Below are 17,637 nucleotides of genomic sequence, written 5' to 3'. Positions count from 1 at the left end.
GAACCCCCTCCGGCTCCCGCGGGGCTCGCTCTGAGAACCGGCCCGCGACCGCATCTGAGCGGTGCCTGGCTTTCTGCTGGGGGAGGAAGCTTTGAACGAGCAGAGCCAACCTGGACAGCTCTGAAACCTGAACTCTCTTAAACTTCCAGCTTCTCAGAACAAAGTGCCGTGTTGCAAGAGCGCACCAGTTGAAAAACCAGTCTTGAGCGTACCTATATACACGTAACATGTCTGCCGCTCGGGCTGTAAATTTTACGGCGCAAGCAGATGGTGTATGTGCAAGAGTCTTGTTCTCAGAACTTAATTTTTCTTGAGCACATATAAGTACACGATAAGTAATCCATCATACATGGTTATTATCAAAAATAGCATCACGTTTGTGGCAAGTTCTGCTATCAAAGCCCTAGCACAACTGTATTTTATCCTTTGAAGTGCTTTAGCATTTGCAAGTTTTTTATAGCACTTGCAAGAAAACTTTGTATTTGTGCTTTAACACGAATTGCAAATTACAAAATCTGAAGTATGTGAAAAAGTTGAATCCTGTATTATACAACTTTTTTTTTCTTTTTTAATGTCCAGAGGTACCATGCACTTCTCTGTAATGTGTGGATGTCAGGAAAACCTGTAGTTGCTCTTCAGTCTTGTCAACATAAGTGCGTGTGCATCTGATGACTCTTTCAAGTTTTCTTACCTTTTCTTCCAATGATATTTCTATTTCTCATTTTCAGATTTAATTCAGCTAGAAGAACGTATGGCTGGCAAATAGTAAGTATGGTACTCTCTGCTGTGCTAAACTACACTTAGTAGTAGTTTGGCAATGCTGTGAACAGGAAAATTCTGTCCTTTCCTTCATTGAATCTCTCTGACCGTTTCTTTCTGTCTGTCTAAACTCATCTTACTAATGTGGGGAAATCATTGTTCTTCTGGAATACCTTCCATTCCATTTCACCAGGACTTCCCACCTGACTTTGTATGTCTTGGATATTATTAATACCTCAGGCCATTGGGTTTTTGCTCAGAACAGAAGTCGTTACGAGGACAATGTCTATTTGTCTTTTCCCTTTCTTTGAAATAGTTTTCAACCTTTTGCTTTCCTTTTCCCTTTCCAGGTATGCGTGTGTAACTTTAACTGGTTGTGATGTTCTTATACCTAAGCTAGCAGTCTCTGGAGGTAGTCATGGGTGCAGAACGTGTTGTTGCCTTGACATTGCATGGTTCAGTACTGTGTCATGACATGGTAATATATTTCTAGATCCAAATTAAAATCCCATGGTGTAAGGATGTGCACGCTTAGGTCAGGGGGTGTTGGCACTAGTGTAAGCATGTGAAGCCGTTCTTTACGGAGTTGGGTCGGCGCATGCATTGTAGCACTTGGGTCTTCATGTCACCTACCCAGCAACACGGGTTGTTTCCCTGCCTGCTTTGCTTTGGTAGTTCGTGTACTGGTTTCTTTTCACTCGTGTGACAGATTGTATTCTCCCCTCTGGCCCCTCAGAGTAAAAGACACCCTGGATACTTGCAAATGCACAGATTCTGTTCTGTTTGGTCTGCTCTCTGTGTGCAATAAACAGTCTTTTTTGTATTAACTTTCAAGTGTGTCTGTTGATTTCTAGTTCCAGCAATTTTTGTCATCGTACTTAAAAATCTCACCTCTTCCTGTTACCATCTGCTTAATCAGGTTTGGCTACTTTTCATTGTGTTTCTTTTGTTTCCTCAGTGTTGTACTGGCAGCGCTGTGCAAAAAGCTTATAATTCTTTTCCTGTCTTTTTCTAACTTAACAGGTTCAGCTATCATCTCTTCTATACTCATGCATATTACTTGTTCCTTTGTGCATTGTGTGAGAGTGTCTGATGTGCTACCTGTGAAAAACTGTTGTGGATTCATGTGTTTTACAAAGCTTTGCTTTGTTTTGTTTTGTTTTGTTTTGCCACAGCCTCTGAACAAATATCAGATGGTAGCAAATTTATTTCACTGTTGCCCTACAAAAGAGATTTAATTAATACTTGCAGCTTAAGAGACTTTCTAGTCCCTTATACAAGAAAGCTGTTGCTGTCATGTTTATGATGACTATAAGCCATTCAAAACGTAAACTCTAACTTTCCCTTACTGGGCAGAAGTAATAATTGAAGTAATTAGTGATATTTTTGGCCTCATTGAATCTAAGAATGCTTAAGCCAATGCAATTTGATAATGCTGTGGGAAGAAATAGTCTTGCCCTTCCCAGTGGCCTCCTTCTTGATCTTCTCTTTGTGCCAGCACATGCGTTTGTACAGCTGCATAAGACTGAGGAAATAAACTAGTTGGAGAAAAATGAGCATTTTTCATGTGGACCTCTTTTCCAAGTTGAGGACAGGGTGAACTGTGCATGGTGTGCAAGAAGAGGAGGTTTTCATTTATTTACTTCAAGATCAGCACCTGTAATCCACTGCTAAAATGCCTTTTGTGTTCAAATGTAGATTATGTGATGTTCCCAAATAGCGTGACAAATTTATTTGGGGAAATACTAGAATAAATCTATTCACATAGCTTGTTGCGTGTAAGATACAAAAACCAAAATAAGTCTCAGAAACAGACTACTTTTTTTATTTTTCCTGTTTACTCATGTGTATAGATTAAATGTAATAAAAACAAACATGCCTTGAAGCTCCACGGATTCTTTCAGTCAAGCAAACTGGCAAAACAAATTCCTGAGTAAAAAGCACTGTATAGCAATCTCCAGAATAAAAATTTAGGTTGTTTAGTAGAAGCGCTGCTTTTACCCTGAGTATTTAACCATGCAAATTCAAGATGCAGAATTTCAGTTTTTCAACTGTAAGATGTAGTCTCCAGTAGTGCAATAATGCCTGTTTCTATTAAGAATAATGTTTTTTGTCATTTGTTACTGAATTTGCCCAAGTAGATGTCTAACAAGTGGTAGCCAGGTCTCCTCTGATCTTAGTGTGTGAACTGTAACTAGAATGTAGCTTGGCCTGGTGGTTAGAAAATGTCACTATAACTGTACAGCCATTTAATCTTTCTTCTCTTTCCTAGGTTGCTCTAAGGCCTGAAAAGTTGACTGGAGACAACACCCGGGTGGAGGTTACAACACTGTGGTAAGTATGCTATTTTAAAACATAGAGGGGAGAAACTGGGAAAGGAGTTGATATGGAATCATGAGTCCAGGAGTGAATCACTCGGTGATGAATTGTCTGCAGCTTTGTGTGGGAAGATTAAAGTGCCGAGAATTTTAAAAGAGGAGAAAGCGGTAGCTGGTAACACGTTTTTGCTTACGGTGAAGGAAAGGAATATGTGTGCAGAGTATGAGGACAGGTACTTGATGCTTCACATTTTCATAAAGCTGTAAAACACACTACTCCATTCATCATCACTGTGTGGTTGCTAATTATAGCATTATTAATTTTCATTACTGCTCAAGTTGAAAACTGGGGAGAAATATCATGTTTTCCATTAATAACATGCAAGTTAATGATGAAATCAAAACTAGAAGTTGGCTGTCCTTGACACCGTACTCTACTAGCTTTTACTAATTAACTTTATTTATTTGTAAGAATGTAATGGTAGTACTAGTTTATGTTTGCAAAAAGAAAAGATTTTAGTCTCATTGCACATTGTATCTTACTACAATAGAACTAATCCAAAGTATTTCTAATGAGGTTATTTGTTCATTTTTTTCCTCCTAAAGTGGCTTTCTGGAAGATGACCATAGAGGATCTTCCAAAACCTTCCTTAGAAGGAGATTCCCTCATTGAAAGAGAACGGTTCTTATTCCCAAATACCGAAATATCTGTTACTTTTTCTGTTGCTGCAGCACCAATGCCTTCAGACTGTGGTATGTACTTTTAACAGAAAATGAATTTGTGATCAGCAGAAATAAATTTGAATAATAAATTTTAAGAAAAGCTATCAAATCTTAATTTATTCCTTCTTTTCAGAAAAAGTTTACTGCTTGTTAAATGAATTCTCTATTATTTTTTAAAGGAAATGGAAGATGAAAACCCATGCTTTTTCTATTTTTCTTATTGCATACATTTTAAATTATAATATCTTCTTCTTACTGTGTTTCTTCTGTGTGTGTCTGGTCAGATGTTTGTAGGTTTTTTACATCTCAATGTAGAACTGGATATTGTGTTAAGAAGTAAAATTGCAGTAATTAAGTGTAGTTAAGCATCTACATCACATTTAAAACCTCTAGAGTTACACTTCTTCTTGTGCTTTCGGTATGTAAACAATAGACTATAGGGGGATATTTCTGTTGGAAGCGTAGATGTTTGTGGTGGTAAGGACTGTGAAATGAGTGTTAGAAAATTATAGCAAGTATTGGTGATCAGCTTTCGAAATAATGTTGAATGGTCTTCACATGTATAAATTATAATAATATTTTAAACAGGATATATAATATATTAAAATGTCACTGTAGGTGAGGATCTTCATAGATGGCTACAATTATAATGCCTTTGAATATTGCAGAAGATGTTAATAGCATCTATATACCTTAAAAATTACTGCCTCCACCTCCCATGCATTGATAACAGCAATCAGCTGTGTTCAGGAAAAATAATACATGTAATGTTCTGTCTTTGACAGACTCAGCATTCTTGAGACCCATTTGATGAGTTAGCACAGGTTGGAAATTTAGCAGTTCCATACGGTATGTTTTAGTACATGAACAGGTGTCTTTACGTGATTTAGCCCTGTTCTCGTAACTTGTCCGTCCTATTCTACTCCAAGTATTGCCATGATTTATTCCATTCTGCTTTCTTATCCCTTAGAAAAATTTTCCATTCGTCCTTCTTTAAACATTGTTGTCTTGTGGTATCTTTAATAACACTACAATATCACTACCATCTTTCCTACTCGGTCTATGCCTACTCATTGAATAAAAAAAATTCCTTTTATAGGGGGTCGCTGTGACCTGTGTAACAGTAATATTACTGAATCTGGGTAAAGCAGGTTAAACCACAACAAAGATTCTTGGTCATTACATTAAGTGCATTTATTTTTCCTTAATACAGTTCAGCACTGTAATCAATGCATAGGAAAGATAGAGGTGGAGAAAGTAATGTTTTAAATTATCTAGATGCCATTGTAATCCTTTCATGGAACTTTTTGTTTTAACAGATTTTCTGTGACATTTCTTGGGTTTGCAAACGCTACAGCTGATCACCCGTTAAGCACTTATTATGGTTGTTATTAATACTTAATATATTCTCAGGTTTTTATCCTAGCATGCTGATTTTAACAGTCTATTATAGTTAATTTCTGATATATAATTTGGTTCATGGTTGTAGCTAGAAATCTTCCTGGTAAAGTAAGAATCACGCATGTTGTGTAAGATTGTTAATCTTGTTGGCTAGTTTTCTCTTTACTTCATAGCTTTCAGCAATAGATCAACTGTGGTTTACGCGGAAGTTAAATATTAGTAGATAAATCAGTAGATCTGTGTCAATGCATGGGACGTAGGTAAGAAGCAGACTTTGTGTAGTGCTGGGAGATAAGGAGTTTGTTTTTTTTATATATATGCTAGGTGCAAATAAAAATTCATGCTAAATATTAGTGAAGTTGTCCTCCTTCATTCTTGTTGAATCAAGGCAATGCAGTTAGAGGAACTCTAGATAGCCAGGAAGCGAGCTCTGTATGTGTGCTTTTATCTGTTAATGCAATCTAGAAGCGTGGTATGCTCTTTTTGAGGAAAGGTTATGATGATTCATCCAGAGGTAGCTTATACCATGTCATACACCCCAGATGGCTGATGCTTTATTTTACTTAACCTGTGTGTCTGTTCTGAGAGCCTTGTATCTGCGAATGATGCAAGCTGACATTGTACATTTATTTGAAACCTTTTTAAAAGGCAACTCTCTGATAGCTGCAGCGGGGCTAAAAGTTCAGTATCTTCCATGATTCAGTCATTCGCTGATGACAGTAGGTTCTGCTTCCATTCCCTCTCCTAATAGCCACTGCTATCCAGATACTTTCGTATAATTTTCCAGAGTTGGAAGAAATTCCACAAATTTAAAATACAGTATACGTATATACATGCACATACATACACCTGTAAGTAACATGACATATCATACTTTAATAATAAGGTGGTTTTTACACCTGTACTTTGGGTTGCCTGAAGCAATATGAAGCTTAAAATCTTAAAAATGTATCTTTTTTCTGATCTGGTTTGGTGCCTTAATTTTTAAGGATGTTTGTTACCTGCAGCTGCCACCAGCTGGGATTGATACATTCATGAAATATCTGAAAATAACGGAGGCCATAGAATGCCTTCCTGATTCGTGCATGTGTATATATTTTGATATGTTTTATGTAAATTGTGATGGAAGAAGAAGGAGAAGACATGTTTTGTAGCATATGGAGAAATCATGTATGCATTTAATCACTGAGAGATCAAGAGGTTTGTCTGTACTTGGGAACAGCTTAGAATCAGCAGTCTTTGGCTAGCTTGAAGCAAGAGTAAACCCTTATTAGCATAATCACTGCACATTTCTGTTAGTCCTTGCCTAAACTTAAAATCAGTCTTGCAGTACCATTGTATTGGTTGCTGATTCAAAGCTTTTTTCAGAAGTATAAGCAAGACCTTAGTATTAAAGGAAAAATAGACCAGATGTTAAAGAAAATTTTCTAAATTAATTTAACATTCTGATTTTCCAGTGTGATTAGTAGTGAAGTGACTCTCTCTGCTATTCTTTGCCTCTGAGTTTGAAAAACTAGATGCATGTTAAAACTTACAATTGTACCTAATGATTCCTTTTTTTTGACAGAGTTTTCCTTCTTCGATCCCAATGATGCGGCATGCCAAGAAATACTTTTCAACCCCAAAACATCGGTTTCTGAGTTGTTTGCTATCTTAAGGCAGTGGGTTCCACAGGTCCAGCAGAATATTGATATTATTGGGAATGAGGTGAGGTATAAATGAAGAACCTTGAATGCTTTCAGTGTTAAGGAAATACTATGTTGACAACAAATAAAAACAGTTCATTCAGAAGCAGAACTAATCATAAATGCAGATACAGTTTCTGCCTTTTAACAAGTAGTTACTGATCAGTGCCTTGTATTCCACATGTTGTCAGCTTTCATTTGAAAAGAGAAAGATGATCGGTAAAAATTCAGTCTGTTTGGATAGATAGTAGAAAAAATGTTTCTTCTCAAAGCAGTTGTTTAGAAACCCTTCACCTTGGTGTTTCAGTTTTCTACTTAGCAGTGATCATAAACTCCAATGCATGAAGTTACAGTGAAGCCTGACCTTAAGGGCAATGTTTCCAAGGCACAAAATGAGTTAGGAACTGAAATCTCTTTGCAACATGCGATAGGCTGCTTTCAGAAGACACCTTGTTTCTAGTAATTCCATACTACTTTCTTATTTTTCTTCTTCTGGATTACAGGGTTTTCTAGCCAGGTGGGGAAGTATAGTAAAGATTCTTCCTACCGTATTGTAACTGCGGGCTTTGTTTTGGGGGGGGAAGGGGGGGGTTGTTGAAAGATCGAAGAACAAGGGGAGAGAGTTCATAAATGATGTCATTTTCCTACTGTTCAGTTAAGCAGTTAACTTTTCAACATGTGAAATGTATGTTAGAAGTAATAATATAAAGAAGCTTTAAAATCTGTGAACAATGAAGGTTAATGATATTCATATAATATTATTTATTACATTTGTGCATGTTGCTCAGTTCTGCAGTTACAGTCTATTCTGGCAGGCTTCTTTGTTATTAGCCATTGGAATGAATCCCGTAGTCAATATATCTGAAATAACTTACTAAATAATACTGATGTCAGAGATATGCCAGAGCTAAAACGTGCTTTTTTTCCACTTGTCTCTCAGATCATTAAAAGGGGTTGCAATGTGAATGACAGAGATGGACTGACTGATATGACTCTCTTGCATTACACTTGCAAATCAGGGGCTCATGGTATTGGTGAGTAAAGAAATGTCATTATAGATGTAAAAACCTAATTAATTCACAAAGGCTAATCCCACTGACTATTATAGAATTTTTCCTTGCAGTAGGTTTTTTTTGTTGGGGGGGGGGGGCTTGGTTTTGGCTCTTCTAGTGGCCGTCAGAAAGGAAGATACGGAACTGTAGCGCAGTTATGGCTGTGGCAGTTGGGAGTAAGTTGAGTTAGTGTATAGGAATTGCAAACAATAGTACCAGCTTAAACATATATTTAATGTAGCAAAGGCTGTTTCAGACTGAGGTGCAAGTTGCAAACTAAGCTATCAACAGTTTTCTTACATCAGTGAAACTAGAATATTTAGGTAACTGGCTGTTCTTTTTTTTTTTTTTCTTTCACCCTGATCATGTCAGAAGGAAACAATCATCTTTACATTATTATGATCATAAGTACTGGAAATAAGACATATTTAACTCTGTTTGAACACCCCTATTACTTTTCTATGTTGTGCTACTTTTTTGTTGACCCAAACCCAGTTCTCCTCTGAGTTTGAACCAAGTTTCTGAGTGGGGTCTGGCATAGGTTAGCTTTTCTGGTGTTGGCAGATCTTTTAACATAAGCTTCAGCGTTGTGGTGTGTAATTTTTTTTCCTTCTCCTATCAGATACTAAAATCCCTGGTTTTGATGGGTGACAAATTATTTACATTAGAGATAAACAGGTAGTGTTATTATATACTATAGTAGAGATTTCAGGCCTTTATGGTAAAGGCAAAGATTTCTGTATCCTAATCCTAAAAAGAAAGGCATAGTAATTGTTCTGCTGTGAGCTTTAAGGGTTTAATGTGCATTATGTGTTACACATAAGCACGTGCATGTTTTCTGAGGTCAAATAAATCTCTAATGTATTTTACAAAATTTACCTTGCAGGTGATGTTGAAACCGCTGTAAAATTTGCGACGCAGCTTATTGATTTGGGTGCTGATAGCAGTTTACGCAGCCGTTGGACAAATATGAATGCCTTGCATTATGCTGCCTACTTCGATGTTCCAGAACTTATTAGCGTTATTTTGAAAAATGCAAAGCCAAAAGGTAGGCATTGCTACTTTCGTTTCATGTAGTTGTTCGTATTTTGTTATTCTGTTGACCCTAAACTGGTGTGTAGTGGTCTTTAAGTGTGGAGTTTGTTTATCCATTATACATCAATAATTTCCAATTTCTTAGTCAGCCTCATTGGTTCCTTTTTCTCTTAACCTATTTTTTTGTGGTTTAATGCACTGATTCCATTGCTGGTTTTTAAACTTGAGCTTTGTACAAGGTGGTAGAGAAGTATCTAATAGAATGGAAAGCAAACAGTTTAATTCTAAGTTGTTGAGGACTAAGAGAATGTATGCAGAAATCCAAAGATGTAACTATTCTGGTAAATTCGTAGGGTTTTTAAGATTCTTTAAATATTGAGAAGTGGGGATTTGGCAACGCTGTGTGGCGAACTAGTGGCTGAAGCAACTTTGACATGCTCATTTTTCCCACTTCTTGGCTATCTGGAAGGTCATGTGTAAGGAACAGTTTGTCTTTAGTGTTTGGCATAAATAGATAGTACCTTTTGGAATGATAATGTGAAGGATTGGTAATTGGAGCCCTATTTATACTAATGCAAATGGAAATACAGAAATGGTTCTGAACCATAACCATTTGTTCCTAATTTGGTCAGGATATCAAAATCAGTAAGCAATTTTAGTATTAAAATTGTACAAATGTTAATTTGTTCTGCTGAATATCCTTCTGATTGTGCAATTTTGCAAAATTATTAATGCCCTTTTTTAGCTAGTTGTAGCTAAAGACTGTCTCAACATTCTGAAAAGCTGATAGGTTTTTGGAGCACGCAAGGCTTGCTTACCATGTCTTGAATCATCATGGAGGTAATTGTTAAACAGTGCTGTTATTGGTATGACATGCTTAGGAGGTAAGAAGTGTAGGTTGGTAATAAAAGACAAAATAAGACTGCACAGTAGTTAAGTCCACATCACATTTCAATAGTTGGGTCTCCATAATTTGCATCAGCAGATTAGGTCTTCTTTCAGACCTCATTTGCATTTGTTGTTCTCATCTTCTCCTGTGCAGTGCCTGCAGAATGGGTGGGAATTTGCTCAGATTTCCAAGGAAACCACTCTGGTTAAATGCCTTGGCAGTTGGCAATAAGCAGATGATTTTTTTTTAATCTCAGAAAATGTATGAAATTATTTGCCCTGTGACATGAAAACAATGCATGGTCTGAATTAATAGAAAGAATAATCTTAGCTCCATACTTCGTCAGGCAGTTTGCAGAGAAGGGGGGATGTACATTGAAGGCAAATATGCCTTGGATGGATCCGTACTGAACCAGAGAAAAAATGATTGTTAATGTATAAATAACTTTTCAAGACAGTGGTATACTGACTCTGAGACACCCATTGTGAAACAGCCAGTACCACAGATGTTTCCTTTTGATTTACTGCTAAACTATTTCCTTTATGACGCTCTGCAGTTAAATTCTTTATACAGATTTATTCCTCAATTGTTAGAACAAAGAGCTAGTTTGATCTTAGATTTTTAGACATAGATTTTAAACATAAAAATTGATAAAGGCTTAAGAATTAGCAATGTCATGTGGTACCATTAGACAATGACTGTAACCTGCATGGGTTGCTAATGCAGACCATTACTGCATGTTAATTTCCCCTAAATAGTTTGGGGGTAGTTACTGGGTAACATTTGATATATATGTGTTTCTTTTTGTCATCTGTACTATGCCAACTTAGACCTAGAAAAAAGCTGTAAGAAAGCAGTGTTTAAAAACTCCAAGCATGAAGCTTTTAAGTCTGAGGAAGTCACGCTAATTAAAAAAAAAAAAATCTACATGTCAGTTACTTTTTAAAATAGTACATACAACAGTAGCTGATGTTAGGGATCAGTATTTCTGCAAATTGGTTCCTGTGTGTGCAGAAAATACTTACTTGATAGCCTTATTAAACATGGAAGTTTCAATGGTTGTATACAACTACACAGCTTCTACTCAGGTTTAAACTGGTAATGGTCTTTTGACATTTGATTTATAAAAGGTACATCTGCATACGTAGCTGTCGATTGCGTCATGTGAATGCAGTCTTTTTTCATGCGTGTGCCAATTAAATTTAAAATAGCTAAGTTTGTATTCATATTAGTGCAATTGTAAAACTGTTAAAATTTGATCCCAAATTTGTTATCTTTGATCTGATAAAATTCAGAGTCAATCTTTATTAGTATTATAAAGCTGACATATCTATATAGACATATATATTTATATATCTTCTGTATATGTTGATGTTTTATTTGCCCCCAAAATATTAATTTAGTATAACTATATAAGGATGTTGATACAGATGGGATATACTTTGTTTATCACATTGTGAGAAGGGCTAGTGGTTTTTGGGACAGAGAATGATACTGGAAAATACTAGGAGACTGTATAGCCCTGAGGTGGAAAGTTTTATGTTCCTCACCAGTATTTCAAATTGGAACATTATTGCTAATACTTGTTAGCTTTTGGTTTGTGTATTAAATCAGCTGGCATTTTTAACTAACAGTCATATACATAACTGACTTAAACTGACATCTCTCTTGTATAATTTAGGAGAGGAGCAAAAGGCTAAATAGACATTAAAACTCCAATGTTCTAGAACAGTAGTAACTTCATAGCAGATTGAAAGATGTATCGGGAACAATTGACGGAAATACATATTATGCAAAATCTCTTTAAGTCAAATGCGGTCCTCCATTTTCCAAACTATCAGTTGGAGACCTTTCAGAGTGCAATTCTTTGAAAACAAAGAAATTAAAAAAATCACTAGCTCTTGCTTCATTCTTGACCATTAGTAATTAAATCAAGGTAAAGCAGAGGTATAATCAGTTTTCCCTTGCCCCACTACATGCTCACAAAGAAAAACAGCTGATTGGAGATGCATCTCATTTTAACATTTAATACCTAGAAGCAATAAAATATAAATATTTCTGAAACATTAATTTACATGCAAACCTAAAGTTACTGACTTGTTAATCTTAACACAGTAGATTGGGCATCCTGAATGGCAACAAATTTGCAGTTAAGTCATCAGTATTATAAAATGAATGAAAGTAAATGCTCATCTTCCAGATTGGTTCATGGTATGAATAAATAGATGCAGATAACGTTGATATTCTATGTAGAATTACTTCTTGTATGCATTTAGTACATAAATAATGATCTCTTTGAATAAACGTTAACATAAACTGTAAAAATGAATGTCCTTTCAAGGAATCTGTAGGGTGAAATGTTCACATAACAGACTTACATACCTCACATGTGATGTTTAATTGCAGATGTGGATGCCACCTGTAGTGATTTTGATTTTGGAACAGCTTTGCATATTGCTGCATTTAACCTATGTACAGGAGCTGTCAAGTGTTTACTGGAACATGGAGCAAATCCTGCCTTTAGGGTAAGGAGTTAGGTTGTAGATTCACCAAAAGGTGAAAAAAGTACCTGGAAAAAAGTCCAGGATTTTGGTTAGCTAAAAATGTGTTACATGGAGTGATAGTGCCTCAGAAAAATTATTTATGATTTTTCGTGGTGGATGATTTTGTATGCTTTGTCATACTTGTGTGTTGAAGTTTGTGGTTTTGTGTCACAGTCTAGTTCATTAGTTCAAATAGCTTTCATGATGTTCTTCTATTTGTTGCTTGAACTTTCATTTGTTAATACTCCTTTCTGTCTTGCAACAGTTGTCATGGCAGTGGTGGATCTTTTTAGAAGTACAGGAGTGCAATCTGTGACCTCCAGAAATGCAGTGTATTGCTTAGCAGTAAACTTAGTTGTAGCATAAGTAACTGATAATGAAGAAACATTAACTGCTCTGCTTACTAGCCAAATAATAGGCCTGAGTTATAGTGTAAAGTGCTGCTATATGTGTCTAGCCACAGGTCTTGGGTTTTGATTGGTTTTTTGTGGGTTTTTTTGTTTTTTTGTTTGGGGTTTTTTGTTTTGGTTGTGTTTGGGTTTTTTTTTTTTAGCATGGGCAGTATCTCAGTTCTCCGTTTTCAAATTTAGGTTTTTTTTTAATGAGAAATTATAATTGTTTTAAGGGTACTCAAAAGTCATTATTTTATGTATCACTGATGGTGTGAAATCTTCTGGAACATCATTGTTCATACAGTTCTTCATGATATTCAATCTAGATCTCTTTAAAAACTCTGTTTTTCTTCTTTGTCTCGTTATTTAGTGTGCATGTACATGTTTCGAGTTCTATGGCAGCTGTATGTTTAAGAGTCCGTTGTCACGGGGCATACTGCTTTGTAGTTACAAGCATTCTGAGCTGGCGAAAGGTGGCTCAGCCCTTGGGAAAAGCAATCCTGTGCCACTGTGCCCACTTTTGCCTTCTTGCCTCTGCTCTGCCCCCTATCTTGTGTTGACACAAAGATTTGCAGGGCACCTGGTGGGCTGAATTGCGGGACTGATCTGACCGAAACAATTGCTGATGTGATGACTGAAATCTCAAAATAAACTCCCTGCTATATCCTGTTTTTAAGATACTGTGACTTGAATGGGGCTGACCTTTTACTTACAGAATGACTGTAGATTTTTAAGGAACGGTAGCTGTTTAATTCTTCAGTCCCACAATAAAGTTCTGACCAGAGACAGTGTGTAGAGTTTGCTTATATGAGGATAGCAGAGTGTAAATGCTGAGTAAGGATTATAGTTTTCTAGGGTTGAGACAGGGAGATTTATACGGGGCTCAGGAAACGTTGAGCTTTTAGCCTGTTTTTTTAAGAAAACAAAGCAAATACAATCTTGCTCTGCATCATTCCCTCTTTGAGCTTCTGGTAATTTCCAAGTCCAGGGGCTCAGTTGAGAGAAATTTGGAAGACTGAGATAATTATGTTTCCACAGACTTTGTGAAAATTGCTGAAGAAAGCGTAGGTAGAACTTGCTGTTTAGCAGCCTGACAGCCCAACAGTGTACTTGCTGACTGGCCAACTGGCCTTGAGTTAAGGTTAACTCCAGGTGAGCTGGTACTCCAACAACTCTGGCCTAGGGTGAGCGTCACATGGGACATAGGAGGAATCACAGTCACTGCTCTCTGGGAATGGGAAGTGTTTGGAAAGGACTCTGTCCTTAATTCATCTCTGATGCAATAGTCTGTATCTAAATAAACCTGAACAGCTTTATTCAACTATTTATATGAGACATCAACTTTGTGTATGCTATGCATGCAATATATATTAATTAAATTCTCTTACATTTGGAATAAGCCTCGCCAAGGAGTAAACTATACACTGGGTAAAGATAAATTCTTTGGGAAGTGTTAACGTTACAATATTGGTATTACAGACCAGAATTCTTGCTTACTTTTCTAAATCTGTGTTCAGGTACACAGATATATATAGGTGTGTTTTTCGTGTGTTTTGAGTACTAATAATGATCTTTAGATTAAAAATTTTGATAACTTTGCACTTTTGAAAGTAAGTCACTGTAAATGCTAGTTTATGTATCTAAGGATGTTTTGGCATCCTTCTTTGAAAATGTGGATGTTTTTATGGTTGTTTATATCATAGGAAAAATATCTAATGAACTTCATAAACTACTATGGTTTTGCCTAATCAGGTTTATCTTGTCACAACATTAAATCCTGTGCTATGTTATGTTTCTACAGAATGACAAAGGGCAGATTCCAGCGGATGTGGTTCCTGATCCAGTAGATATGCCACTGGAAATGGCAGATGCAGCAGCCAGTGCAAAAGAAATCAAGCAGATATTGCTGGATGCAGTGCCTCTCTCATGTGACATCTCAAAAGCCATGATTCCAAACTATGATCATGTCACAGGCAAGGCCATGCTTTTATCGCTTGGCCTGAAACTGGGAGATCGTGTTGTTATTGCAGGACAGAAGGTATGATGAGCAACCTGAAACTACTTCCTAATTTCTGGACAGTCAATTTATTTACCCCTTTGGAGACATACCTCAAATTTGAGGGTCTAAACCACTTTCTGGTAGACATGAACTCTGGATGGCAGTAAGGATCTGGTTACAGAAAGTAATAAGCTGAACAGTTATGTGTTAAAAAAAGTCACTGCTATGAAAAACTGTTTTGACAGGCACAGTCTGCGTTTTGTGTCTGTAAATAGTTTTTTAACAGTCTCCTATAGTACATCAGCATGGCTCAGCTTTTATTAACATTTTTGGTGTCACATCAAAATGATGGTAAAATTTACAAATTACTTTGTGAGTTGCCCAGCTTTCAGTTATGAGTATGCATTCGTGAATTACCCCTCATAGTTTCTAGAAGTCGGTAAAAGAAAACTTTAATTCTGCTTAGCCTGTAGTAACCCAATTTCACTGGTGCAATGCAGCTAAAATCTTTGAAGCAGTGCTGTGCCGATGGGGTTGTTACATGGTTCTGTGGAAGTATCAGAATGTAGCTAATACTGGTGCAGCTTGAATGTGAATAGCTGTTAAGAAACTACCTTGCTAGACACATTTTTGAAAATGTATTTGAAAAATGTAACATTGATACTGCAGTTAGTATTCATACCTTTTATTTGCTCTGATAGCAAGGGCTCTGAAATGATTTAAAGAGTGCTAGAACTCTTTTAGAGATTTCAGATAGTTTTCTGGAAAATATTGAAGGTATTTGTGAGCAAAATTTTATGTTTGAGTAGCTTTACCTTTAATAATTTTTCTGGTATAACTTCAGATTTGTAATCATCACAGCTGAAGTGTTCTAAAGTGAACTCCACTGAGAGTGCAAAGCAGCTTCCATTCTGCATTTTCATTTGGTGTATTCTTGAAATTGGATCAGGAAAAGTGAAGGAATCACTAGCTATGCAGAAGGCATTTTAACTGAAGTACAAACAGGAAGCCGCTTATTTAAAGACAGTAAGAAGTTCATGGAAGTTTCTTTTACAGAAAGCCATTGCACAGTGAAAGCAAAGGGAGATAATGTAACTGCAAGTTAATGGAGGCTTTATAGCAAGAAAGGGAAGAAATTAGTCCTCGTGTGTATCTTTCCTCCAAGTAAGGCCCATAGAACTGTTTGTACTGTAATGTGCTTACTGTGTATGGGTAAAGCTTCCTGGGTTTGGTTGCTTTTTTAAAATTTTTGAGTATGCTATTACAGTGTTTTTTAAGGAGTTGTTGGAAGCTAAAGGCCAGCAGGGCTTTCCAGCTAGCTTTTTTTAAGGGAGCCAAAGCTGTCATACGGCAGGTGGGAAGGAGGAATGTAATTGTGCTTTTTGGTCTTCCTTTTCCACGTCTGCTTTCCTCCCTTCCTTTTCCCTGTGTGCGAGGAGCTGTTCTGCATTACTCCCACGTCGTTTCCCACACACTTTCTCCATTTGTCTGAATGGAGAGTTGATCTCAGCCCTGCCTTCCCCTCTCCCTTGATACTCATAAATGTGTGCAGGGTGGAGCAAAAGTGAGAACAGGATGATGAAAATGGTGCCCAATTCTTAACCTCCTCTTGGATCACTTCTCATTTCCGGAATATGGAAGCTGGGACGAGGGCACTGCAACGGCAGCATTTTTACGAGCAATGTTTATGGATTCCTGTTCTCTTTCCTGCTTCTGTAGTCTCTGAATTTATCAGCTTTAATGAAGCTTGAAAGCAAAGCACAGTAGATGCCAGAGGGAAAATGGATTCCTCTCTTGATTCCTACTGCACTTGTCATTCTAGTTGTCTTATGGGGTAGAAAGCTGTGTAAGCAGGTGTTTATGTGTACATGATTTGGGGTCCCCCAGCTTCACCAGCTCATGCTCGGCTACATCATATGTTATCTGAATGGACACTTAATGAAATGTGAGTGCAGGGAAACCAGTAGCTGGAAGAAAACTTTTCTCCTGTGCCTGCCATGTTTCTCATGTGCGAGGTGTCCTCTGCTCCTTGCCTGCAGAAGTCCTAGGGCTTGTGCAAAATTGGAGCCTCACTTTTGCCATCTCCACCTCCAGTTTAAGATGCTGGTCCCTTCCCTCTGCTCGGTAAGTGCCCTTTGGCTGGTGCCTGGAGAGTGGAGGAATCTGTTAGGCTGCTTGGCCAAGCTTCCTCCAGCTGAATTTGATCTCTGGGTTGGTAGCTAAAAAGTCTGGGTCTAGATTAGTGTGATATACCTGCCTATAACAATCAAGTTTAAAGGAGATCTTCAGACTAAAAGAAGAACAGGCTCTGGGTCACATTTATTTCTTTACAGAACATTAAGAAAGAGTAGCTGGAAGGTTTTATAGTAAAGAAAAAAAATGGTTTCTGTCTATTTACTCTCTGAGGGCTGGATTAGACAGTGAAGTCATAGTAAAAAATGAACTCATAGTAGTAAGGTCACATGAGATAATGAAAACTGAGCAACTGAAGGATCAAAGGTTTTTCTTACTAAAACTAATTTAAAAATCAAATATAAAAATGTATTTAAATCAGTGTTAAATGCATCTCTGTGAGTTATTCCTCCCTCGTTTGGTTGAAGTGAAGCTTATAATGTATATTTGTGGAGACTGAGGTCCACCAGCAAGACGGGTCTGTCTTGATATTCTTGATATACTTACCTGTTCAGAGACTACTTAGTATATATTGAAACAGCAAAAAAAAATTATAACATTTGCTGGCTTTTAAAATTTCGTTTAATCATAAGGAGGGGAATAAAAGACTTACTTTCCAAAGAAAAAATTAAGTATGCTCTGAAGTTTATCCTTTAACCTTTGCAATAT

General features: G+C 36.9%; 1 protein-coding gene across 1 annotated transcript; it reads left to right on the top strand.

Moving 5' to 3' along the window:
• Positions 1-3,697: 3,697 nt before the first annotated feature.
• On the top strand, positions 3,698-14,835 carry LOC104079960 (CAP-Gly domain-containing linker protein 4-like; the record flags this gene model as incomplete). The annotated part of the gene is made up of 6 exons (XM_009582175.1): positions 3,698-3,830; positions 6,769-6,908; positions 7,827-7,920; positions 8,825-8,986; positions 12,269-12,387; positions 14,599-14,835. Coding segments are annotated over exons 1-6 (885 nt in total), but the record flags the coding sequence as incomplete, so codon positions are not given.
• Positions 14,836-17,637: the final 2,802 nt, after the last annotated feature.

The sequence above is a fragment of the Fulmarus glacialis genome, unplaced genomic scaffold, assembly GCF_000690835.1.
Source record: "Fulmarus glacialis isolate BGI_N327 unplaced genomic scaffold, ASM69083v1 Scaffold40627, whole genome shotgun sequence".
In the NCBI taxonomy this organism is placed as follows: Eukaryota; Metazoa; Chordata; class Aves; order Procellariiformes; family Procellariidae; genus Fulmarus; species Fulmarus glacialis.
The sequence above is the reverse complement of the archived record's forward strand: the minus strand, read 5'-3'. Positions and strand labels throughout refer to the sequence as shown.